This window comes from Hemicordylus capensis, chromosome 6 (genome assembly GCF_027244095.1).
Source record: "Hemicordylus capensis ecotype Gifberg chromosome 6, rHemCap1.1.pri, whole genome shotgun sequence".
In the NCBI taxonomy this organism is placed as follows: domain Eukaryota; kingdom Metazoa; phylum Chordata; class Lepidosauria; order Squamata; family Cordylidae; genus Hemicordylus; species Hemicordylus capensis.
Genome location: NC_069662.1, coordinates 35252915 through 35280625, shown reverse-complemented (window position 1 = coordinate 35280625; position 27711 = coordinate 35252915). Strand labels below are relative to the sequence as shown.

At 47.5% G+C, this 27711-nt stretch overlaps 1 protein-coding gene across 1 annotated transcript in view; it reads right to left on the bottom strand.

The window, feature by feature from the left end:
* SHANK1 (SH3 and multiple ankyrin repeat domains 1) overlaps positions 1 to 27711 on the bottom strand; it is a 143186-nt gene that overhangs the window by 36417 nt on the left and 79058 nt on the right. The window contains exons 12-18 of the mRNA XM_053260515.1: positions 27539 to 27705; positions 23434 to 23547; positions 21416 to 21491; positions 4523 to 4605; positions 3290 to 3414; positions 1956 to 2091; positions 959 to 1042 (exon numbers count right to left, since the gene is read on the bottom strand). Of these exons, the coding sequence (XP_053116490.1) occupies positions 959 to 1042; positions 1956 to 2091; positions 3290 to 3414; positions 4523 to 4605; positions 21416 to 21491; positions 23434 to 23547; positions 27539 to 27705 (785 nt within the window). The remainder of the gene's footprint in view (positions 1 to 958; positions 1043 to 1955; positions 2092 to 3289; positions 3415 to 4522; positions 4606 to 21415; positions 21492 to 23433; positions 23548 to 27538; positions 27706 to 27711) is intronic.

Genomic DNA, 27711 nt, shown 5'->3' with positions numbered 1-27711 from the left:
TTTTTTAATCCAATAAAACCATGGGAATTGTTTCCAGGAAGGACTGCTACCAGTGTCTTCTTCAAATGGAACTTGAGTATGGGTTTGGAGGTTCCCAAACGCAGACTGAAGTGAAACATCAAGAGAGGGACTCTCGACATCCCACCATTGGTTTTGCCCAAGTGGAGCCTCAAAAGCCATGGTTGTACTATGGGCAATACCATCTGGGGTGCTTCCAAGACAGCATCAACTATATAGGGCCCTATTTAGGATACGCTTGTATGTCCCCAAGCTCCATGGCCTCTGCTGTCGCAGCAGCAGCAGGATGTCAATGGGTGGGCATTTAGAGGTAATTGCAGCTGTATCAGATGGTCTGGGGCACATGCTCTCCATGTGAAGGGATCCCTGGGGGCAGTTGAAGATGCATATTTTGTGGCAATACTGAACAAGCCTTCAGGCACCTGAAATTGCGTGCTAAATTCCTTCAGCTAGAAAAGCTAGATCTGCTGTTGTAATAAGTTATGCATGAATGCGCCCCTAAGGATAGTCAAGGAGAAAGACTCTGAATGTCTAACCCCAGTCTAGCTCAACATTTTGCACATCTTCTGCTTGAAAGCAGGGGATAAGATACATCTGAGACACTGCAGAGTAGAACCACAACCATTATGAAGTAGCCTAAAAGATACTTTGGACAAATGAATAATAGCAGAGAAATAAGCAGTAGCCAAAACCCAAACCAAATACTTTCTCAAAAGGCGGCAGAAAGATGCATGTATCTGTTACACCATTATCATACATGTACACATATGAATGCCAGTTCATTGGCATGTCTGTTGGTCACCCTATACTTCTGATGCAGTGCACTCTCTCCTCCTGTAGAGGATGCATGCATATGAGAAGTCCAACATGATAAGGACTGAGGAAAGCAATTCCCCTCATGCCATAAGTGCAGGAAAGAATAACCTGTCACTATCCTTACCCATTTCTTCCAGCTCAGATGTCATGGATTTGGAACGCAAGGAGATGGCTGGAGGGGGCAGTCGTCTTGTCTGCTGTGGTGCAGCTAGAGAATAATAATAATAATAATAATAATAATAATAATAATAATGATAATAATGATAATAATAATAATAATAATGATGATGATGATAAAAAAAGAAGACCAAAATAATCCCAATAGTAATTGGCGCCCTAGGTGCAATTCCAAAACAACTTGAAGAGCACCTCAACACCATAGGGGCCACAGAAATCACCATCAGCCAATTACAAAAAGCAACTTTACTGGGAGCAGCCTATATTCTGCGACAATATCTATAATAACAACAGCAACAACATTGATAATAAAATTCAGCCAGCCCAGGTCCTTGGGAAGGACTCGATGTCTGGATAAAACAAACCACTCACTAACACCTGTCTGACTGTGTAAATATGAATGAATGAATGAATGAATGAATAAATAAAGTAAGTAAGTAGCTCCAGGATCTTGCCTGATGAACCAGACTTGCACCCTTTAATTTCTCCCACTAGGTTCCACTCCAAAATAATTTTGTCTCTCAGCCCATTTCACTACTGCTCACAAGAATAGCCCATTTGCCTCTCAGAGAACCCAGAAGCCATGTGCTAATCCACAGGACTTCACATCCCTTAGACATAACTCAAATGTCCTAGTTCCAAACTTTCACCTTCCAAAAACATCTATCTCGATGACATTCTGCTTCTCAAGCCCAGAAGACTCAGCTCTTCTCCAGAGACCCCCGACATCCTGTATCTCAAATCATGGAAACCACAAATTCCTACTTCCCATCTATAGGAATTCTCACTCCTACTTCTTAGCCCCACTAGGCTCCATTCACCACCTGACAATCTCAGGGGTGCAGCTCCCCATCTCCCCCACTTGTACCTTCTGGAGACCATACTCTCCACCCAATACTGAAGAAAACCAGAAGTAGTGGACATCCCAGAATGCACTACGGTACCTTTCTTCCTCATGGCCTCCTCCATTTCTGGGTTCCGTGTTACCATGACAACTTTCACCATCAGGTTGTTGCCGCCCTGCCGAATCATGTTGACAACCTGCCGATGACCAACTTTCACCACATTCTGTCCATTGACCTAGAGGGAAGGGCAGATGGTAAGTCTGCTGCTGGATGGGTAGAACAGCAACAATGTTGCTATATTCCAACCTACTGCCTTCACTTTTGTATTTCCCCCCTGGAAATGTTCTTGTTTATACATCCCGAGATGTATAAGAGATGTATACGAGAGCCAGCGTGGTGTAGTGGTTAGAGTGCTGGACTAGGACCGGGAAGACCCAAGTTCAAATCCCCATTCAGCCATACTAGCTGGGTGACTCTGGGCCAGTCACTTCTCTCTCAGCCTAACCTACTTCACAGGGTTGTTGTGAGGAGAAACCTAAGTATGTAGTACACCACTCTGAGCTCCTTGGAGGAAGAGCGGGATATAAAATGTAAAATAAATAAATAAAATAAAAATCCCTCTCTCACTACTGTTGACATGCCTCAATCCCAATGGCTAGAAAGTGAATGGAGAGAACTTCTTCTTCCTCTCTCCAAACATCACAACTCTGGGCCATCCAATGAAACCGATTGGCAGTAGATTAAGGATAGACAAAATTAAGTGCTTCCTTACACAATACTTAATTAATTAATGGATTTTGCTGCCAGATGATGGCTACTGCCCACCAGCTACTGGTCACCATGGCTAAATGGAACTTCCATGTTCAGAGGCAGTAAGCCACTAGAGAACAGTTGCTAAGGGGCAACTGGTGGAGAGGCCTCATGCCTTCATGGTCTCTTTGAGGGCTTTCCAGAGGTAGCCGGTTGGCCAATGTGGGAATTCATTTGCTGGACTAGGGTGGCCCTTTGGTCTGATCCAGCAGGGGAGTTCTTATATTCTTGTGACTGATTCAGATTGTTGAGAAATCACAGTGGGGCAGGAGTAGGACAGAACAAATTGCCCATCTGCAGCAGGTGCAATTCAATATAAGACAGAGATGAATTTATAAATAGAGCTCTGCTGAAAACGTAAAACTTTTGTCGTTTTTTAACAACAAAGGCCCAAGTTTGTCATTTCAATTACAAAAAACAACTTGCAATCATATTTCAAAATTGGAAATAAACAAACCTAAGCTCAACCCCCAAAGACACAATGCATGTTAAAATACCGGAGCCCGATGCAACTACCGAAAGAGATTCTTACGTGCCCTCCGTGCATGCAATGTGTGCAGCCTGAGAGTTCATGAGAAGTACTGAAAACAGCATGGAGGAGGTTCAGCCACCAAACCAATTACCTCAATGAGGAAATCTCCCATGCGGAGGCCAGCTCGCCAAGCCACGCCTCCTTCATCCACTGACTCCAGATACTGTAAGGCAGGGAAGGCAGGTGTGGGTGTGAACTCCTCAATGGGGGTCTGCGCTGTAGGGAGAGAGATGTGTTAGCAATGCTCTTGGAGCGAGCCACCCGCCAGGACTGGTGGGAGAGGGGTGGCGGCGGTTGTACAAGATATGGAATCATGGCTTTGCCTGGCATTTCTATTCCTAGACACCCACTCCTCAATCAGTGGTGTAGCGGCAAATGCAGAAGTGCAGGCGTTCTCCATGATCACCCTCATGGCCATGCCCACCTGACAGCCAGAGAAGCTAACAAGTACTTTCACCCCATCCCTGCGCATCCCCCCCTTCGCAACATCCCTGCCCCTCATAAAACCATACAAGGATTTATTTCAGATCCCAGACCTGTTCTCGGGGTCAGGAATCAGCCGTATTAATGAAGCCAGTGCCTCTGAGCACATGTAAAGCACCTTTTCACCCTCGACGCAAAGAAACCATAGGCAGTCCATGCACACACCTGGAATTAGAGAACAGGCTTCCAAATTATGGGCATGCCTTCTAGGCAGACTTGAACCTCAGCACCTCTCATCTGCTTGAGCAATAATACTACCTTCTTCCCATGTAGCCAAATCACCATATCAGTTTATCACCATCTTCCCAGGCTCTGGCAAGACAGATGATACTCTGGCACTGATCATACCAGCATAGTCTACTATGCTGTGCCAACTCGCCCCATTTTCCATGTAAAACCCTAATGGAAGGGTTTTACAACGTGTTATGCAGTCATTCACTATCTGCATTCACAGATTCCAAGTATGCACCAACATGGGCTCTGGCATTGGAAAATGTAGGTGTAGACCTTTGCCACACAGCCAAGATGGCCAGAAATGGCCTTAGATCTCCAAATGTGACACTAACTCACCAGGCAGAGAAGGTGAAGTATATATCCCATTTCTCTTGTCAGACCATCAAGCTAATGTTACTTACAGCGTGGCTGAGTTCTGTTTAATTGCAATGAATATACGACAACACCTAATGACTAATGTAACAGAATAATCTACTATGTCACTGTATATTCGTAAAACTATATGGTTGCATGGATGTGACAAAGTGTTCTGTTCTTCATGTTTCTGTACTGGTCAAAACCTGTAATAAAGTTTATCTGTCTCTCTATCCCTAACTCCCCCTCTCACCCTTGGCCCCTCTCAGCACAAAGCCAAATCCTTCGTTGTCCTTCTTCTGCAGCAGCACCGTCTTCTCTTTAATGATGTAGTCACTACAAAGGAAAGAGATGACAAGACAGGTCAGTGGCCAGCCACATTCCAAAGGGAATTCCCAACTCAGATTCACTTCCAATGTACAGAGGATAACCAGAGCACCACACAATGCCTCTACACTAGTTGTGCTGCAATCAAAGCATCATTCATGCCGTGAATCTGTGGTGCACAACTTGCTGGCTCCAAATTTCATTTCATTTCATCTCCTCCTCCTCTCTGCACAAAGCTCTGGCAAACCTAGCACACACTGTACGCCATTAGCAGAACCCACTGGACAAGGCAGCATGCTGTCCAGTTCCGAAAAGGGCATGCAGAGTGCACTGCAAGGGAAACAACACCACGGATTTAGAAAGCACTGCACAAGTAGGGCATAGCAAAGTAGGCTCTAGCACTGCCAATGCAAATACAAGACTTCCTTGCTACACAGGCACTGGAAGTTCAAAAGACAGTGCACAACCGCTGATGCAAGAAGCACACTCTCACTGCAAACTGAGGTCAGGGGGCAGAGCAAAGATGCTACCCACTTAAAACAGACGGCACAGTGCATATGACTAGGGTGCACAAATCTCACACTGAGGGTGCTACCGCCGTAAATCCCGCACACAGTAAAGCAGCACAGCAGATATGGAAGGCACTGCACAGAGATACACTCTGGATCCACTGAACAACATTCACTGCAAGCAGCACTTACACAGTGGAAACAGAACTTGCTACATAGGGCAACAGTTCCGAAACACAGAATACAGTCGCTGACATACTGAACAAGGATGCAGCGAGAGAGCAGCCTGACAGAATTCCCCAACTAAATGCACGGGGGCAAGCAGCCATTTTTTATACCTTCTTTTGATGCTGTTTGGGAGGAGAGCTGGTCTTGTGGTAGCAAGCATGAATTGACCCCTTTGCTAAGCAGGGTCTGCCCTGGCTGCATATGAAAGGGAGACTAGAAGTGTGAGCACTGAAAGATATTCCCCTCAAGGGATGGAGCTGCTCTGGGAAGAGCACCTGCCTGCTTGCATGCGGAAGGTTCCAAGTTCCCACCCTGGCACTTCCAAGATAGAGGGAACACTGCTCTCTAAATCCCTAACAGGGATTCCCAGATATTGTTGACTACAACTCCCAGCATCCCCAGCTGCAACAGCCTTTGCTTGGGGCTATGGGAGTTGTAGTCAACAACATCTGGGAATCCCTGTTAAAGGGAACACTGGCTGAGAGAGACCATTCCTGCCTGCAACCTTGGAGAAGCCACTGCCAGCCTGTGTAGACCAGGCCTGCTCAACTTTGCCCCCACCCCCGGCTGTTTTTGGACTACAACTTCCATAATCCCCAGCCACAGTAGGCCAATAACCAGGGATTATGGGAGTTGTATTATGGGAGTTATCTGGTGGGCCACTGATACTGGGCTAGATGGGCCTTGGGCCTGATCCAGCAGGGCTGTTTTTATGTAGGCCAACATCTGCAGGAGGGCCGAAGCTGAGCAGGCCTGGTGTAGACAATGCTGAGCTAGATGGACCAAGTGCCTGACTCGGCAGAAGGCGGCTTCCTATATTCCTATGAGAAGAGGAGGGCATCAAAACAGGCTGCTTCCCCGCGGCACCAGTTCCGTTAGGCTGCTCTCTCGCTGGGCTGGTGCGCCATGCTCTGTATGTTAGCCACTGTGCATGCTTCCTGGCACTGTACCAGAATGGCACTCTTGATGCAGACTCCACTGCACAGGCCCCCATTCACCTGGTTAGATTTGAACCTGCAAGTGCAGAGCCTACTGCACGGGGCAGCAGCACTGCCCACCAAGCCTCTCCGTACAACGGAAGCAGGGCCACCATGCACTCCTCACTAGCCAGCAGCGATTCACGCTGGTGGCCAGAACAGCTTTTGCATCCACTGAACAGGCTCCTGGCACTGCAAAGACAAGCAGTACTCTACAGTGCTCGGACACTGAAAATGCAGCGTAGGCCCCTCATGACGACAGCACCGCAAGGGTAGTAAAGAACTGCACAGGCTCACAAACAAAGTTCACTGAGCAGGATAAATGTTCTTGGTAGGCTTCGCTGTGCGGGCTGGGACGACATGGAAAAAAGCAGAGCTCACTGCACACAAGCCGATAAGCCCAAAAAAAGGCAGCAGCGTACAGGCTCTCCATCTGGCCACTCAACTATTCGAGTCACTAATCACAAGCACTGCCAGGTCCCCACCAAAACTTCCCTGACGTCAGACTGAGTCCCCCAAACGTTACTTCCCTAGCATGAATCCCAGCTTCTGGGTATGCACTGCAGATGCTGTACTATGGGCCCCACAGCATGTACAGGACACACAGCGATCCCTGCAACCTGGGACCCAGAGCAAGCCAGATGCAGCCCACAAGCCAAGGCCCTCCAGGGGCTGGATAAGCCTGCACAAACAGGCACGGGTGCAGACCTATTGCGTGGCGGGTGGGCTGGATTTGGCTTGGTGGCTCACAAGTTGTGTGGCCTGCCTTATGCAGCGTTGACTTGAATCTGAAGTAAGACTATGCTTGGTGCATAACAGACACCAAATACTAACAGTCACTACGCAATGTGTGTATGTGTGTATATATAAATAAAAGAGAGGCATACATGACTCCTACTTGACACAGTTGGGGTGTGTGTGCTCTAAACTCTTTATAACACATTTGCCTCACAAATAAACCCATACAAATGCACAAGTGTGCACATAAACACATGGGTTGACAGACAGAACAAGGGTGCGCCTGGCAGAACTTCCCAACTAACTGTAGTGGTGCAGCAAGGAAGCAGCAATTTCCGACACCCTCACCTTTCCCAGGGAACCCTCTGCGCCACTCAAAAGCTTGTTCCAAGGGGTGTCAAAAACTGCCCCTTCCCTGCTACACCAGTGCAATTAGCTGAGAAGTTCAGTTAGGCTGCTCTCTCACTGCACCGGTGCATCCTCACTCTGTATGTCAGCCACTGACAGCAATGTGTGCAGCAGGAGGGACTCTCCCGGTCAGAGAGCACACTTGTGCGGCTGTACCAGATGGGCATGCACCTTTCTGTACAGAGCTCAGCTCACCGCTCTCACATGTGAACACTTGTACATGCATTTAGCCCCTACAGAGCATCTTCACATTTTACATGGATCTAGTCCCCCGTCCACTGTGCAGTGGTGCTTAGCACCCAAGTATTGCCAGAGCACCAGTGGCCAAAACAGAAGAACACACAAGCCCCAATGCCCTCTTCCACACAGTTCCTGCTGAAAGGACATTAGGGAGACACCAAGAATACTTGACAGGGTATCCCTGAGGCTGTGTTCAAGACTTCACTTTGTGCCTCTGGGAAGAGGGGAGGCAAAGCGCACCAATACCTTGCATTGGCTGCAGGTGGCTTTAGAACCAACCTGGTGATCAGATTGTGCACAAAACTAACCAGTGGGGAGGACTGGGAGGCACCTCCCACGGCTTCATGCTCCACCTTCTAGAAGAAAGAGGACTTATCACAAGACTCCCACACAGTACATGGTGGGGCAGTGGTGTGCATAATCTTGTAGAAAGTTCACGGCATTGCTTTAAAAAACAAAAATAAAAAAACCTCTCTCCACCTGCATTTCAGACACACAAGTCCAGCATTCTAAGTTAGCAACCTGCAACTGAAGAACCAGTTTTTCCTTTACAAGCGAATAATTTTCATGAGGTTTCCTTCCTTCCTCTCGTACAGAAGAGAGAGAAGCAAAACCTTGGAAACATCCATTTTTGGTTCCTAGCCTCAAGGGCCCAATCCAGAATACCACTAAACCAGCTTCACACACACTGCAGTGTTGAAAACTGCAGCTAACCGGAAGGAGATTTGGAATCTCAGATCTTCCAATTAAAACACAGAAGTGGATGCTTTATTCCATTAGATCCAACCCAACATATACAGATATTGGATACATATAAACATGTGCGGAAGCATGCACATGTCATGCTCACATGTCCAGATGTCAATGCAGACATGTATGTTCCAGAATGGACAGTAACTTGCACATACTCAATAACTCATGCTTATGTGAACATATAACTGAGTGCATACATTCAAACATGTACATCTGCATGTGAATACACAAATCTTGGGTACAAAACTGCACATGAAAAATTCACATTTAGAACACATTTCAAATATACATATGCACAAACCTGCATGCAACAGAGTCACATAGATATACAATTGCACATGCACAAATACAAAGCTCCTAATTGCCCTATCACAGACAAGTGCATACACAGTTGCACACAACAAATACCATCAAGGCAGAACACTGACAAAACCATAGGCATGCATGCATATACAAACACGTGAATGTGAAAGTTTCTCCAAACATCCTGTACAAACATGGTGCCACCAATGTGCTTGCTCATACTTGTGTACCCAACACAAGGAAACATCTTTTAGTGCATGTACAGGATTTAGCGCACCATGCTCCAAAGGCTTCCTACTTGTGCTCTGGGATCCTACCATGAAGGATAAAACTACAATCTACACTGAATATGTGCATTTATCCATATACAAGTATGTACATATAAAACAGACAGCACACAAATGTACATGCATACCACAGAGAGGTTCACATCCATATACAACACAACAATTGTTCCCATCCATATACAACACAATAATTTCAGGGCAACACATGTATACGGCCGGCCGAATTAACCAGCAGTGAAACTACATGCAGCATATGGCACCTAATTCATGCCCAACCAGAGACACACATCCACAGACGTACATATACACCACACACACACACACACACTTCACAACCACAGAAACCAAAATTATTTCCTTATAGGGAAGGTGCTCCAGCCCCCTAATGGTTTTGGTGGCCCTTTTCTACAGGAGCGGATGGGTTCACTCTTGCTAGAGGTCCTCAAGCAGAGGCTGGACAATTGTGGATGCTCTAGCTCAGGATCCCCTGCATCAAGCTCTCCCTGCATTTGAGAGCACCCCAGTTCTCAAATGGCCTACAGGGCCCCCTCCGACTCAATGATTCCTGTAGGTTTGCACACTCACAGAGTCTTCATGCACAACGATGCCCAAACCATTCCCAAAGAGAACTGTGAGATCATCTGTGCAGAAGTACAGACACAAACCCAAGGCCCAGTGAAATACCGAAGCAGTCCGATATTCATACACACACAGGACACCCCTACCCGTATGCAGAGATACGGCATCTAACGCACACAGCGTATTCTTAGCCTGCACACACACACGCACACACCCCAGCTCTCACTGACGCGCACCGAGAATACACGAGCAAAGCTCTCAAAACAAGACACACACACACCTCTTTACAAGAGGCATATCATCTCCCTACGTAGCGCGCGCGGCCTCTCTCTCTCTCTCACACATACACACACACACACACCCCTCACCTATTCTCTCTTGCAAGCACCTTCAACCCGTCACACGCAGCCAGCATCGTCCCCCCGTGGCTTCCACTCGCCATCCATCTATCCGGGCGGGCGCGCGCAGGCTGAATGGCCGGATGCATGGAGGGGGGCGTTGTGCGTGGAGGGCGCGAGCTGGAAGCCGGCAGCCGCGCTGGATGGTTGACTGAATGGCTGCATGAATGGCGGGCGCGCGGGCGTGAATGGGCTGCGGAGGGCGGGCGCGAGGCAAAGCGGTGAATGGGGCGCGGGTGAGGGGGCCGCTGCCAGGCATGAATGGGGGGTGGGGGGCTTGGCTGAGAGGCCGCCGCACGAGCCCGGGCCCCACGGCCGTGCCCGCTGCTTGCTCTTCGTCTTCCTCCGACCGTACCTGTAGATGTACCAGACGCTCCGGCGCCGGGGCCCCAGGGCCGGCCAGCTGGACGAGAGGGCCGGCTGTTGCTGCTGGCTCCCGCCGCCGCCGCTGTCGTAGCGGGCCATGGCGCCGCCGTCGCCGCCGATCCCGGGCTCCCAGCCGCCGCTGCCGCCGCCGTGGGGCCCAGCCACATTCTAGGGGCGCGCGGTGGGATGGGGAGGCGGGCGGGGGGCGCAACAGCAGCAGCGGCGGCGGCAGTGGCAGTAGCAGCGGCGGCGGGAGGGCTGCACCATACTCACATCATGGCACCGCGGGAGAGAGGAGGAGGAGGAGAAGGAGAAGAAGAAAGAGGAGGACGACGACGACGGAGGAGGAGAAGCAGCAGCAGCAGCAGCAGCAGAAGAAGAGCGGGGGGTTGGCAGGCCGGCCGGCCGGCCTTGTTCATTGGCAGCAGGAGCCGAGTCCAACGCCGCCGCCGGAGCGAGCGGGAGAGCGCACGCCGACCAGCCGGCACGCTTGCTTAACCCCTTGCGCACAGGAGCACCCGGCGATGCCGCGGCACTGCAGGAAGCGGGCAGGCTGCTGGCTGGCCCAAGCGGCTCAGCCTTTGCTCCTCGGAAGCGGGGCGCGCTTGTGCCTCTGAGCATGTGCAGAGCGCCGTGCACGGAGTAGCTAGGCGCAATCAGTGCACGCACGACGACGGACGCACACACAGAGAGGAGAGAGGAGGCATGACTTACAGTTCCTGCTGCACCTCGGCCATTTGAGAAATTAAATATTGGAAGAGACGTGATGTGCATAGCTTTCCTCCCTCATCCCCCGCAAGAGAGGCATTCCACCACCACCCTCTTCAAATAAACAGGTCCATTTCCGGGACACTTCGCCAGCACTATATTACCAGATGATAGAGGAGGGCATGAGAAATAAAGTGCTTAACACATTTTTGCTAACGAATGCGTTGCCAAAAGATGCAATACAGCATGATAGCCACTGACTTTCAAAATAGATTAGTCAAACTCATGAGGGATATAGGCTATTAGCATTAGCTATGATAGGGCCTCCCCATCCAGAGGCAGTATACCTCTGTATGCTCAGGTATTGGGAATGAACAAGCAGCTAGGCTGCTACCTTCAGCCCTGCTTCTAAACTTGCCAGAGATATCCCCTTTGTGGGAAACGAGTTGCTGGACTGGGTGGACCTTTTCATCTGATCCAGCAAGGCTCTTCTTTAAAAAGGTCCCTATAGAAGCAGCAACCACTGGCCAGACGTGGGTGCACCTCCACACCACACAAAGCAACTACAGTTTGGAGCCAAGAAACGGATCACATTTTAAACAGTCGGCCCCATTCCCAAAGTAAAAGTTTCCATCTGGACACCCTCCCACCTAAGCCATTTGTCTGGTGGCTCTGGGATCACTGCAAACAGGCTTTCCTGTTTCAGAGATTGGGATTTCGCAGCAATTTTCAGCACTGGGTAAAGGATCTACATAGGAACAAGAGCCACCAGAGGAGACAGAACTGTTCATGGAACTGGGACAGCTTTTTAAAGCCTGGTCTAACCCCACCTTGTCTGGCAGCCTCACTTCTTACAGCTGCTGCCCCAATTCCAAAAGTGATTCCATCTCAGTCCTAGAGGAGGGGGACCTTGTATTGAAAAGTCAAAATGAATTAGGCAAAGGTGAAAGACTCCACTGCTACTGTTTCTGGATTCATTGCCACTGTCTCCTCCCCCCGCCCGGGCAAGTAAGATTTGGGCAGCTTGTCAAAAGCCTGGGAACTTCAGAGCTCATCACACTCTAGAGCAACTTTGGTTCTCTAGCTGTTGAACTAAAACTCATAGGAACATAGGAAACTGCCATATACTGAGTCAGACCATTGGTCTATCTAGCTCAGTATTGTCTCCACAGACTGGCAGTGGCTTCTCCAAGGTTGCAGGCAGGAGTCTCTCTCAGCACTATCTTGGAGAAGCCAGGGAGGGAACTTGGAACCTTCTGCTCTTCCCAGGGTGGCTTCATCCCCTGAGGGGAATATCTTGCAGTGCTCACACATCAAGTCTCCCATTCAGATGCAACCAGGGCAGACCCTGCTTAGCTATGGGGACAAGTCATGCTTGCTACCACAAGACCAGCTCTCCTCTCCCATTATTCCCAGCTGCAGTGGTTGCCTACACCTGCTCTAGATCCCTTCATACATTCTATATGGTTATCACAAAAGCAATCATGTTGCTGTGCTGTCTTCCCTTGAGTAAGCATAGGATCGAGCTGCAAGTCCTGCCGACTTCCACAGAACTTATTCCCAAGTGAGGGCATAGATCTCAGCCCTACAACCTACAGCCATGTATGTTTACTTGGAACTGTGTGGAATTAGATTTACTTTGCTAACTGAGCAAAGAGGCACCTTTTTAAAGTGGTGATTCTTTTTTTAGCAGGGGGAAAGTAACTGGCCCTATCCATCCCCAGCACAGCATCCCTCCAGTGGCAGTTGCTGGTGTCCAGCTTATGTTTCTTTTTTAGATTGTGAGCCCTTCGGGGATGGGGAGCCATTTTATTTGTATGTATGTGTGTGTGTGTGTGTGTATCTGTAAACTGCTTTGGAAACTTTTGTTGAAAGGCGGTATATAAATATCTGCCGTATTCCAAGTAGGGGGCAGTGCAAGATTGCTGCCCTGGGCTACAATTCAGTGCAAATTTACTTGGGAGGAAACCCCACAGAAATCAAAGGAATTGCTAAATAGCCTTGCACATAAGGTTAAGGTTCATCACCATGTAGTCTTCCCCATGCCAACCACTCATCTAACTTCAAAACAGCACCTCCGTGGTCTTTCACACACAATATCATGGCTCTTTCTCACAGTGTGTTCGTATTAAGAACATAAGAACAGCCCTGCTGCATCAGGCCTAAGGCCCATCTAGTTCAGCATCCTGTTTCAAACAGTGACCCACCTGATGCCTCTGAGAAGCCCACAGGCAAGAGCGGAGGGCATGCCCTCTCTCTTGCTGTTGCTCCCCTACACGTGGTATTTAGAGGCACTTTGCCTCCAAGGCTGGAGGTTGCCTATAGCCATTGGTAGACTTGTCCTCCATGAATTTGTCTAAGCCCCTTTTAAAGTCATCCAAGTTAGTGGCCATCACTACATTCATACACAACAGCAGGCAAGCTTGTAAATAATCATACTCCTGGTTGGCTAGAAGAAAGGGTTTCCTCCAGTCAGCCACACAGGGAGTTTTACAAAAGTTGGTGGTTGTTTACCACCTGTCCTTAAGGCCACAAAGGGTTCTATGTAGACAAGAGAGCTAATAAAAAAAGATTGTGAACTGTAACTCGCATGGACTTATTTGCAACTGTGGGCAAAAGTTCATGTTTACATGTGATGACACAAGACAGTTGTTGCTTTCTGGGTCCAAGAGAACATGAGGGGGCAAAATCAGGGAAATTATACTTTTCTTTGTTAAGAGATGAAGACAAAGATGCACTTGTTAAAAAGGCACAGTTGTCAAAATGGGAAGCTAGAAGTATCAAAGAGCAAGGTGAGATTTTGATTGAATCATTTCCGCCACCGGTACCCTAGTCCTAAAATAATTTATTTAGGAACAAGCACCCCAATGGATAATTTTGACAGGAGCTTGCTCAAGGAGCTGTGCTGTACAGCTGATCAATTAGATCCCTCTCTCAGTGCTTCTTGGCTGAGATTTGTACAGAAATGCATACGTATCTGCAACCACAGTAGTTGATATGGGAGAAGATATGATACTCTTGTACCCATTTTGTATACCATAACACACACTTTACATACACGCTGGTATGGTGCGCACATGCATCTAACAGGCACACCAGCATAAGGTCAATAATGTACGCACAGTTTCATGAGGTCACCCACATTACTGGTTATCACACTTATCTCGCATACAGTTAGGGTCAAATGACATATTACACCCAAATATATGTAACAAAGCACTGACAACCTTTTAAAAAATGGCAAAGAACTTTGGGTGGGAGGCCGTTTTGAACAGATAAGTGGGAAGAAGGGCGGGAGGAAGATGTTTAACCCTTCCCCCTCTGGCCATTTCCCACTCTGAATCTTCCCTCCCATCCCAAGCTGCTTTCCCCTCTTGTGGGGATCCCAAATTCTTGTTTCCCCATAAATTTAGAGCCTCCCTTTAAGAAGTGACTGAAGGTGATTCAAAAGAGATCAGCAGGAGCCATTCCGGGGAAAGTAACTGCCTGTCTCTAACGCAACGTGGAAGCTAGTTGCAAATGCTGCAGTACAAAACTGTTCAGCCTCCAGGCTGGATAAATGGGGCAAAACATAAAGTGTCCATAAGCCCTCATTCTTTCTCTCTTTCAAACAGATACACATGGTGCTCAGTAACCTCCCATGCAGAGTGGCAAAGTAACAATGCAGTTCAGCAACACATGCAAACACTTCCAAACACTACTGAGCCATCACTTTCCTTCTCATACACACACAAGCACAATTGCCCACAGCTGTCCTCAGTTCTAGTAGTTGTCCTTCTTATGGCTGATTCCCCTCAATTGAGGGTCAAAGATTTTTCTCCCCATCAGCAAGCGAAGCCGATCTCACATCCCCCCACTAGCAAGCCTTCACTCCCGATTACTTTTCTATCACAGAACTGAAGAGAAACGGGACAGTAGTGGCGGAGGAGGAGACACACAGTATCGCTTCCCTGCTGCCCGCTGCCCCCACCTATCCAAAGCACTCCCATCCTCTCATCACATTGCCCCCATCTGTTCTAGACCCCACTCCACTCACCCAGCCACATCTGTCCCCATGGCGATACCCAACTCGCTCACATGGCTGCCGGCGCCTCCACATGTCCCATCATCAGCTGGCTGGGGGCAAAGGTTGCTGCCCCGAGGGGTTCTAGGCTTATCCAGCCACTTGGTACCAAGAACCCTCAGCAGGAACCGTGTGAGCCCCGTGGCTTGAAGCAGGAGGGGTGCATGCAAGGAAGGGCGTGCAGACTCCACGGCACCTCAGCGGAGAGCTCCAGATCAAGCGGTCCCGTTTTTCCAGATTCAAAGCCAGCCCAGTCCGGGACATGCTGCCTGCTTGCGAAGCTCAAGGACATTTGCCGACAGCACGGAATGCAACGCAGTGCGAATCGGAGCATCAGAGAGACACACGCCGGGAATAACTGGGTCCGCTGGGGAGGGAGGGCCAAATGAAAGGATCCAGGGCAGGCGGGCAGGAGGGGGAGCCCAGGGGGAGTTGTGGAGGGCAGTGGGTTGGGATAGGGTCGTCTCAGGAATCCAAGGCAGACAGTAGTGGGAGGGGGTCAGGTCATGGCAGTACTGTCCATGAGCTTTGGGATATGCAGCAAGCCTGAGTTACCCATGGCATGTGGGTCACATTGGCATTCCTAGGAGAGGCAGGGGTTGGGGACCAGGATTCCACAGGGAAGGGCAATGTGGATTAGAATTTAGGGGTATCAGTGGGGAGGTGGGTAGAGGAACACAGGGGCTGGGTATTGGGGGAGGCTGTGAATCTACACCAATGACATAAGCACAGGGCAGAAAAAGAGTCCGCATGGAGTAGTGGTTGGAATGTCAGATGAGCACCGGGGAGATCTGAATGCAAATCCCTCCTTGGCCATGAAGCTCAGTTTTGGGCCAGTCACTTATCTCTCAGACTAACCCACCTCACAGGGTTGTTGCGAGGATGGAAAACAACCACGTACACCGTCCTGAGCTCCTTGGAGGGAAAGTGGGCTATAAATGCAGGAAGTGTGAATACAGCAAAAAGCAAGGCGTGGCTGGGGGTGGAGTACAGGGAAAGGGAGACTGCAGCAAAGATGCATCATCACTTTTGCCATTTCTCTTTCTGCCTTTTGTTGAGCAGCCAAAGGAAGGCGAAAGGGGGTGAGATGGTGTGAGCAGTCAGTGGCCATGAGGAAGCACAGAAGCCTGACTCCAGGAAGAGGAGCCTGCTGCCAAAGGGGTTGGGGTTGGCTAGTTTATATCGCTTTTAAAAAGACTGGACGGCAATTTCACGTAGGATCACATTGCCTTTTGTGGTTTTAAAAGACATTTTGGGAGGGAAACTGATAGTGGAGAAGTGCTGCCTGGATGAGATGAGTGGGTGCTTAACCCTCTCCTTATCTAGTACTTCAAAAATCCATCTCCAAGGACGGACGGGTTTGAAAGTGTAGAATTCAGGGCACTGGGGGGCAGGGGGGGGGAGTGGCACCCGGTTCTCTGATTCGAAACAAAGGAAAGGCAGAGAGGATGGAGCCAGAATTTCAGGGGTGCTTAGAAAGGGAGCGACTTGAATAGATTAGATCAGACAAATTGGGAGTCAGGGTTCCTGGGGATCTGGAGTCAGCAGAGCAGAAGAATTCGGGCAGGCTTGAACAAAGGCCAGCAAAGTATTGACCTTGACTGGGGAGGTCTAGGCTAAAATTCCACCTCTCTGGGTGGCCCTAGGCAAGCCACAGGTTCAGTTCCCCATTGATCTCCCAGGAATCTTGAGAGGCCAATCAAAGTAAAGATAATAAAGCACTTCGTACATTGAAAATGCTCTGTAAATGATTCATGTAACTAGATCTGGAAACGGTGGGTGCTACCGTAATTAGTCTAACAAGAGAGCTGAAAAATTGGCCTCCCCCACATGTAGAAACTGAAGCGGAGAGATACTGTATTTGCCAGTCCCTGAGCAGCAGACACCCAGAGCCCGTCCACATGTCATGGGAACTGTCTAGTAAGGAAGCAGGCTGGTCTTTCAGAGCCAATTGCTACACAAGCCAACATCTGACACTCAACCTCCAAGTTGGCAGATTTCAAGCAAGCAGAATCAAGCCAAGCTGCTTTAGATTCTTGCCCCCAAGCATAGTAAGCACAATGGCAAAGAGACCAGGAGGTTCCTGGTTCAAATCTTGCCTCTGCCATAAATGCTCTACATGGAGCTTTTCCAGACGATAATAAAATGTAGGATCTTCAAAGCTTCCCCACAAGTTCCAAATGCTGTCTTACATTCCACACAATCATGCAGATTTACATGGTCCTTCCCCACATAACCTTATTCTCTTTTACTTACTTACTTATTTACTTATTTATTTATTTTCACATGTTTATACCGCCCCATCCAAAAGGCTCTGGGCAGTGCACAGCGACAAAACCCAACCTGCGACTCAATCATTTAAAATAAATCAATACAAAACCAAATAAACAGTTTTAAACCATTAAACAATTTAAAACATTTAAAAACAATTTTGAAACCCTGAAAGGCCAGACCAAACAAATAGGTTTTAAGGGTTCTCTTGAAGGCCAGCAATGGACTCAAGCTACAGATTTCTGCCAGGAGTGCATCCCACAGCCCAGAAGCAGCTACAGAGAAGGCTTGGTTCCGAGTTGCCACCAGACGTACTGGTGATAACTGGAGAAGGACCTCCTCAGATGACCTTAATGTGTAGTGTGGATCATGCAGAAGAAGGCACTATCTAAAAGGCAACCCGGGCCTAGGCCGTTGAGGGCTTTAAAGGTAATAACCAGCACTTTGTAACCAGCACTCTAGCCACAAGCTAGAAGGGACCTTGCATGCAGCACCATCTGCTGACCAACTCGTGCAGAAGAACCCACCCACTGCTTTTGTAGCGACTGAGAAAGGGACAGATTCAAGAAAGAGCTGGATGGAAGGCGGCACTATGAAAAACACACCAAGTCCCTGCTCAGCATGTGGCCAGGGGGTAAGATGGCGCTAGGAAGGCACACAGAAGCCTACATGAGTGTGTGTGGACTGTGAGCAACATGGCATTTGGAGCTTGCAGGGAAGCTCTGCAGATCGTGCATTTTATTATCGTCTGGAAGGTCCCATGGTCTTACGGGCAAACCAGATGTGATGGAGCGGTGTGTTTACATTCAGATTTGCTGTAGTCAAGCAAATAGCAGAGGGTGGAGCTTCAGTTTAAAGAACAAAGTGGTGTCTACCTGCGGGAGGAATGCAAAATTTGCCCTAGGCATCTTCATCCAGCTAGGCCTCAGTACCACAAGTAAGCCTAGCTAAGAGTAAAGTGCTTGGAGAGAGAGACTGCAGGGAAGTAAATCACCAGGAAGAGGAGGTTTAGCCCCCCTCACTGCATACCTGAAACCAGATGTCCCTCCATCCTTCGTTTTCTATGTCACGAGGCAGATCTGGTTTGCCAGAAGCGAATCTGCTACTGTCACATTTTGTTTGGCTTTTAGGCAAGCTGCTCCAAGAGCCAGTGTGGTAGAGTGGACCTATAGACCTCCTTGGTTCTAGTCTAGGTTAGAAAGGCCTGCTCAACTTCGGCCCTCCTGCAGATGTTGGCCTAAAAATCCCATAATCCCTAACTACTGGCCACTGTGGCTGGGGATTATGGGAGTTGTAGTCCAAAAACAGCTGGGGGGGCGGGCAAAGTTGAGCAAGCCTGGGCTAGAACCAGGGAGGGCTGGGTTCAGATTCCTGCTCTGCCATGAAGCTCCTTGGCTGACCTTGGGCCAGTTACTGTATCTCTACCCAGTCTACCTTACAGGTCTCTCGTGAGAATAAAATGGTGGGGGAAGAAGAGAACCTTGCATGCTCCTCTGGATTCCTTGGGGAAAGGGCTGGATAAACATGTGATGTGGAATACGGGCTGACATCCTAAGCAAAATTACTCAAATGCAGATTTTCTTAACTTGTCCTCTTTAATTTCAATGGACTATTTTGAGTAATTTTCCTCAGTGTGTCAACCACTATCTCTCAGCCTCATCCCTACCCTGTGTGCAATACAAAGTTACTGGAAGGGTTACTGGGATGATCTAGATGAAATGCTTTGAACAAGCTGAGATGGCATATCAATACTAAGTGCTATAAATGGAGATTACTGTGGGGATAGGACTGTAGCTCAGTGGTAAAGCATCTGCCTTGCATACAGAAGGTCCCAGGTTCAATCCCTGGCATCTCCAGGTAGGGCTGGGAAAGACTTCTGCCTGAAACCTTGGAGAGCTGCTGCCAGTCAGTGTAGACCATACTGAGCTAGATGGACCAATGGTCAGACTCAGCATAAGCTTCTATGTTCCTAAATATTTGTTTTGGGGATTTGGAGGTCTGTGAAAGGAAATGGAAAAGTCCTGCAGATGATAAGCCTTTGGACAAAGTCCTGTATGTTTTTTCACTATACAGCACCTAGTTGCAGGAATAATGATAATTATAACGACAATAAAGATGCTCTTTCTTTTGTTTAAATGTGTGACTTTTATCTAGGAGAAGCTTTTACGTCACTCTTGGGCTTATTAAACATTCTCTCCGTTTCATATTGGCCCTTGGAAGTTCCACAGTGAATGTTACTCTTTTTGACAGTTCAGTCGCACATTAGCATAATCCTGCTTCAAGGTAAGGCAGGAAAAAGCAAAGGGGAGTAACTATCCAACAGGAACTGAGATGGGGCGAGTGGCGGTGGGGCGGGAAGGACATTCTTTAATCACAATGACAGGCCCTGAGTGTGAAAGCCAATCCTTCTCAATGATCTGGCTTCTTTCCTTAGCATAATTTTATCCCTACCTCCCACCTACAACTGGAACTATCTGTGATGCCTTAGAAGAAGAAAATACCAAACTCAGACTCAGGGTCAACATTGTTACCTGGTCCCTAGTACATTACTAGTAAGGCATCAAATTTAAATTCACCGTAGGAGATTCCTGGCAGAATCTCTGGATTGGAAAGGATCAGACAATAATCAAATTCCACACATTAGCACCCTTCTGTCGTCCTTACATAATGATTCAGACCAGAGTGCCACATGCAGCCCAGTACACAGCCACAGCAAATGCATTATAGCATGATTATACCAGCACAAAGCCACAGCAAACAAGATGCATTATACCAGGATGCATTAAACCAAGGTGCCAGTACCACAGTCCACTCCAGGTGACTCAAATGAACCAAGCCACACACTGCAGGGGGATGCAAGAAACAGCTCAAAGGCAATTCCTTCTCTACCCTAAATATGGTTAGATTCTGAGAATGAAGCAAATTCCATTTGCTAAGTCTTTCAAGCGATGTAGGTCAACTCCATCCAACACCCTATGCCAAATTATGGCTGTCTCAGAGGCCAAAAGAAGCACTTCTTTAAAAAATAAAGCTTAGATTGTGGAGGTGAAAGGGGGAAAAATACACCTCCCGATTCCAGTGAGTCTCCTGAAGAAAAGTACCAGAACAGAAAAAAATATTTAAAGAACATGTAGAATCTTCATAAAAGTATGCAGTTTTGCCTTGAATTGATACACTTTGTTCCCATAACCTACTTATTTAATGTATTTATATACCACCCTATATAAAATAACAGGGCAGTTTACAATTTAAACAAACAGTAACTAAAACCCAAGGATACGATAAAATTACCATAAATAAAACTTTAAAACATCATAAACTAAAAGCCTGATGAAACAGGTGTGTTTTCAAAAGTCATTTAAAAACAACCAGAGATGGGGAGATTCTGATTTCATTTGGGAGTGTGTTCCAGAGCCTCAGGGCAATCCTAGAGAAGGCCCGGTTTTGGGCCGCCACCAAACAAGCTGGAGGCAACTGCAACCGGACCTCCCTCGATGATAACAAGAGAATAATAATAAGAGAACAAACTTAAGATAGTTTGTTTAGTAATTTTACACCTCCCATAATTAACATTAATTAGTTAGTAGAACCAACCCATTAATTAGTAGTCATTCTTGTACCCACTGTCTAAATAGCAAAACTGATTACCACTACAATGGTTCAACGGTTCAACTCTGTCTTAAAATTAACACATTTCTTTACTCCAGTCTCAACCCCAGGAGACTGTTCTGGAATTTCATTCAGAATAGTGAGAAACCTTGCAGCTCAGCTTAGCAAAATATAGATTTTCATGGATGGGCCTGAAGAACAATACACAGGAGCTGATGCTCTTTGGATATGTGTAAAATTTCACCAGAAGAGACTGTGACCATTACACTCTTAATGTACTAAGACCTACGTGAACCAGGGCCCCTTTGTGTGGCCACTTTCCCACAAAACTATACCCTACACACAGCCATTGATTGCCTAAATGATAGGATCACTGGCTCACCTTGGGGCATCAAAGCTGTCGTAGGAGCCAACTGTATAGTGCCTGAAGAGTCTCTTGGCTTTGTCACTGCGGCTCTCTGCAAAGAAAAGCAGGGAGGGGGCAGAGATTAGATTTGGGGGCACAGGATACCCAGGCAGTAGCATCTTTGGACATTTGGACCTCCAGTCCTTCCTCCTGCTTCCTCCAAGTAGCCACTGAGTGGCAGCACAAGTTCAGTGCAGCTACTGGCAGGCTTGTGGGGCCTGCCCATGCCATAGTGGGAGGCAGCACCTGCAAAGAGGAGGCAGTGACAACAGCAGGGCAGTGAGAAAGGAATACGAATGAAGCCAATTGCATATGACCCCGCTGTCCCTGTTTGCCTGCCCCTATTAAACCACTGGTCCTGTTTTTGTCTTTTGAGGATAATTTGGCAATTCCTTTTAGCACACAGGCTCTGTAAGGCATTATGTGTACCAGGGCTGCACAACTTGGGCCCTTCTGCAAACGCTGGACTACAACTCCCATCATGCCTCACTATTGGCCACTGTGGCTAAGGATGATGAGAGTTGCAGTCCGACATTTGCAGGAGGGTCCAAGTTATGCAGCCCTGATGTACACTGTTGGTGCTGTGATGATGATGATGATGATGATGATATAACTGCTCTTATAGAAGTTTCATATTCCTCTGCCTCCTCTGTAGACGTTACATCTCTGAATGGTATACTGATGCATCTTTTCTCTTGTTCCTATGCATGAACCATCTAGAACATCTAGAACATATTTGCTGCCATTTCACACATTGCAATTGGTGAGGTTCATTCTGAACTGTTAAATGAACAATGTATTATAGGACAATTCATTGGGTATAAAACCCTTTTTGTTTTTTGGATCAGATGACCAGATCCAGACTGTGACTAGCTTAATGCCAGTGCACTGCTTCCTTTCTCTGCCCCGTGTAAACCGCCTGGGAAGAAACTAACAGCCCAATCCTGTGCATGTTTGCTTGAAAGTAAGTCCCACTGTGTTCAAGGGCAGGACAAACTATGGTAGAATTAATAACTGCAAGCAGAGAAGAGCTTTTTTCAGCAATGAAGCTGTGTGTGCATGGGCTCAGCTCAGGTGAGAATCACGGTGTTACAAGTGTAATACAAATGTCTGTATTTTCAGTTGGGAAACACTGGAAGACATGAAATTTGAAGAAGAAATTAGATACAGAGCCATATTTGGCGAATTGGAATCCATTAGGCAACTTAAGGAAACATCCCCCATTTAAATCAGTCTGGCTCTCTTCAGTTGCATTCGCTCAACAAATTACTTTAGTGGCAATAATATGGATGGTAGTGGAATGCACAGGGAAGCATCTGTCAGTGGGCAAATGTGTGGGGAGGAAGTACTACACTGCTGCTACTGTTGGTGGTCGACTTTGAATTCCATGCTTAAAAAATTATCAGATTCTAAAACAAAATTTTGGAATTGGAAAGGAAAAGAAAGAAAAATTAGCATATCTGCATATTTTACTTGTTTGACCTCCAGTTTCTGGCCTCTTCCCTCCACATGTCTGGAGGGAATGTCTGACCTCTTCCCTCCACATGGAGAGGAGAGCTGGTCTTGTGGTAGCAAGCATGACTTGTCCCCTTAGCTAAGCAGGGTCTGGTTGCATATGGATGGGAGACTTGATGTGTGAGCACTGGAAGATATTTCCCTCAGGGGATGGAGCTGCTCTGGGAAGAGCAGAAGGTTCCAAGTTCCCTCCCTGGCTTCTCCAAGATAGGGCTGAGAGAGATTCCTGCTGTCTGCAACCTTGGAGAAGCCGTTGCCAGTCTGTGAAGACAATACTGAGCTAGATAGAGACCAATGGTCTGACTCAGTATAAGGCAGCTTCCTGTGTTCCTATGTTCCTACTATGCATGTGGAGAAATGCAATGACAAAACAGATGCAACGTGTTATTTGCAACACTGGATGGGAGAAGGCCTGTGAGGAAACCAGAATTGGAAGAGGAAGGGGTGGGGGAGATGAGGGAATAGTTTGGAACACCTACCTTGCTTCCCATCCTGTGACTTGTTGGGCACTTCCTCCACACAGTCTGAGGGGAACCAGCCCACACGGCCCTTTACCTGCCCCTCCCAGAAGCCGCCTTCCCCAACACTTAGCACTGCAAAAGAGATTAGCATTGTTAGGGGCATGAACATAGGATGGGCTAAGGTGGCCAGCTGTTCACCAGATGAAGGCCTGTCACTTATTCAGAGCCAGTGTGGCATAAGAGAACCAAGTTCAAATCCGATCCGGCAGACAGGTTCACTGATTCACCACAGGCCAATCACTCCGCCTACCCTTCTTCAGAGGGTTGTTGTGAGGAACGGTCTGTACTGAGTAACATACTGTACTGTATTTAATTTGCTGTTTTATAAAAGCCCTGGCTCTACGGGGCTCTCTTCAGTGTGGAATTCACCTCTTTTTTTCTCCCGCCCCATCTTTCAAAGCACCTGAAGAATCCAATCTGCTACAGGTGCTTTCAGACAGCCCAGTGATCCTCTAAGTATATTGTTTCTTTTCCCCTCAGACATTCTGCTTTTTTAAAAACCTGGTTTATAGAGCCAAAAAAAGGAGGTGAGGCAGGATGGATGACGCAATGGCTAAAGAAGCTTGTATTGTAACACTTCATAGCCCAAAGGGTTCTGGGAAAGACAGCTAAATATCTCTTCTAGAACAGTGAATCTTAGTTGTGGTTCATCAGTGGTCTGGGGTGCACTTTCAGGTGATCCTTGGCACCACAATCAAAATAACAGAGGGAATTCTTGAAGGATTTTTCTAGAACAAATAGAAGTGGACAACAAATTCAGAGTCAACTCCTCCTGCAGTCTAAAGCAACTATACACATAGTAAATCAAAAAGGTAAGAGTAAATCAAAAGATTAAATTAAAAGGGGACGTCTTCACTTCTGAGAAGTCGTGTCTTAAAGGGCACAATTTTGTTTACTGAACATCTTTTTCACTGAAAAAGAAGCTCAGGAATGGCTGGAGCCATGAAGTACTTTTAACGCTGCCGTTGTTGACTTGGACTATGCATGTAATGAGCTATTAGTCTGAGGTGTCTGGACTGTACCACTTCAAACTCCATGGGGAGATACCATTTTTGAATGCTCCCCAATGTTAAAAACGCCGTGAAAGTGAGGAGGCAAGTTAGCATATTGGCTGGAAAGATTATGCAAAAACCTTTGCCCCAGTGTTCTAATAGAGAGGTTTTTACATGCAGAAACATTCAGAAATGGTATCCCCCTCCTGAGCTCGGAAGCAGTACAGTCCCTTCTACCACCTCAGAACTCTATCACTTCATCCTGCTGCATGTGTAAGGCAAAACTGTGCCTGCGGGTCGGTGTCGACTCCAGGCGACCACAGAGCCCTGCGGTTTTCTTTGGTAGAACACAGGAGGGGTTTACCATTGCCTCCTCCTGCGCAATGTAAGATGATGCCTTTTAGCACCTTCCTATATCTCTGCTGCCCGATATAGGTGTTTCCCATATTCTGGTAAACATACCAGAGGGGATTCGAACTAGCAACCTCTTGCTCACTAGGCAAGTCATTTCCCCACTGCATGTGTAGACCACGCCAAAGATGGCAACTTTTAAAATTGCAATTCAGTCAAATCCCTTATCTTGGGAAGAGTAATTTTCCCAGTAATTTGTGCTGCATCACACTTTGAGATCTCCTAATCGCTCTGGAGATTGCAATATGCTGGATTTTTGCAGCCTTTTTTGAAAGGTCATAATCACACAGAGCAACGGCCAGTGGGGAAGTCGACGCCTTCAGAATCCAATTTATTCATCAGGATCCTTCCAAGAACTGTTCCTTATGTTTCTGACTAAAGGCCAAGCAGGATGAGATGACGGCAGTCGGGGACTGGATCTCCTATCTCTTTAAATTTTTGTTAAAAGCAGCCGTAGGGAAGGGAGGGGGCTTGATTCAGGCTGGAACTACGGCACTGGGGGAGAAAGCAATTTAACCTTCTCCCCCCCCACCCCGAGTGATTAAAATCTCCCTCTCCAGCTGCTATTTGCTGTCTTAAAGAAAACATATGTGTATCCCAGTGGAAGCACAAGACCACTGTGCATCTGAGGCAGGACACCAAATACTGCCTCCACCATGTGCACCCTCCTCCCACTATTTTCCTTTTCTTGGGGGGGGGGTAAAGTCGGGGGGGCAAGAGGGCATCTTGCTGACTCACTGACACCCCAATAATCTGCTGCCTGAGTCGGCCACCTCACCTTGCCTCGTGGAAGGGTCGATCCTGGTACGTAAAGGTTTCCCCTAATGGGACAAATAGAAGCTCTAGGGATGGCTGATTTTCATTAAACAGCACAGGGTGAAATGGTTAATTCCCTTCCACCAGCCTGCGGTCCCATCTGAATCCCAACCCCATGGCTGCTTTTGGTACAATATGTGAGATCCATTCTCAGATCTCCATAGTCTTCTGTAACTAGTTTGTCTCCAAATCTTCATGAAACAGATGAGCTGACCAGCCTTGCACTGAGCTGTGCAATTTCTAATAGCTGAACTACTGAACTGTTATTTGTGAACTGTTTATAATCATGGGTATGTATCTCTATGTTGTACTTTACTATATAGTAGATGTCCTTGTAATATAAGATCATATAACTGTGCTGTCTGAATGGCCTTGTTTTACTGCTCTTCTTGTATTTGGAATACAGTCGTGAAATACACTGTGATAATGCTCTTGCATAACTTTTATTGGCCATTGTCTCAGAATTAATCAGTTTAAGGTGTGCTCTTTTGGTTTTTGTGCCTGTTCATGAGCACCCCTCTTTCCCCCTCCGATTATATTTTCAGCCTGCTCATTGGAATGCAGAAGGAGTTTTCTAATGGGAAGCCCTTGTGAGGTCCCACATGGGGCAGTAACATAAGAGAATGTGGCAATCCCCAAAGAATAAGCCAACCAGAACTATGGTCCACAGTACAATCCAACAGAAGAATCACTATCCTAGAACAGGGATTCTCAACGTTGGGCCCCCAGATGTTATTGGACTTCAGCTCCCATAATCCCCAACCAAAGGCTACTGGGGCTGGGGATTATGGGAGTTGACGTCCAATAACATCTGCAGGCCCAACGTTGAGAATCCCTGTTCTAGAGCATCACAGTTCCACTGGATACAATGTGTGCTGTTTTATGTGCTCACCTCAAAAGAATATACCAGATGTATATTATTTCAGATCCCAGAGTTCTAACGTGCCCTTGTTTCACAAGATGCTGATCTAGCAACCCTACTCTGGACACAAACTTCCACACACAGAGAAGACCATGAACTCCTTGTGTGTGGCTGACAGATGCATACCAAAGCATTTTAGACACCAACTAAAGACTGCACATGCACGCACACACATAAGCCAAATCGCACAGTTGACCTGACTTTTGACTCCAGCTATTTCAGCTCAGCCCAGGGTTCTCAAAGTGTGAGGTAGACAGCAGCATCCCTATAGAAAGAGGTTCAAGCTTGTTCCTAACACCCTTCTATCCTGACAACCTGTATCTATCTTGAGTGCTCCTTGTTCCCATATCTCATTCAGTGTAAACCAGGGCTGCAGAACTTGGGCCTTTCAGCTGCTGTTGAACTACAATTCCCATCATTCCCAGCCACACTGGCCAGTAGTCAGGGATGATGGGAGTTTTTATTTTATTTTATTTCAATTAAATTTATTTATCATATTTATATACAGCCCCAAAACGTACATCTCTGGGAGTTGTAGTCCAACAATAGCTCAAAGGCCGAAGTTGTGCAGCCCTGGTGTAAATAGTGTGTTTCCTTGTTTGTGTTTAATGAATTCTGTGGCTGGGAGGACATATGGAGCAACTCCATGTTTTGCAAGGTCTTTACTACCTCCATTGAGTTTTCTCCTCAGTTCTGTCGCAGTTCTTCGATTTTCTACACAACCAGATCGCCCTCAGGATTGCTATTGTTTGTTTGTTTGTTTACCCTTTGGGATGCTTGAACCCCTTGGTTTCTTCACTTGGGAAGGCTGGCTACGACAAAGCTTGAGAACCCCTGTGCAAAGCCCATTGGACTTCCCCAAAGAAGCCAGGCATCCTGGGATCCCTGGGCAATCCAAGGGTGTGCGCAGAGATCAACGTACCCTTGATCTTCTCGCCCTTGCTGATGGAGAGCTCACCCTCGGCCTGGGCCTGGTATGGTTTCACAGCCATGAATGTGCGGCCAGGCACAGCCGAATAGAGTTTCCGCTTCACTCCCCGGCTACTCAGCGTGCTGCCTCCAGCTGCTTCCTTCTGGTAGCCACTGGAGCTGTCG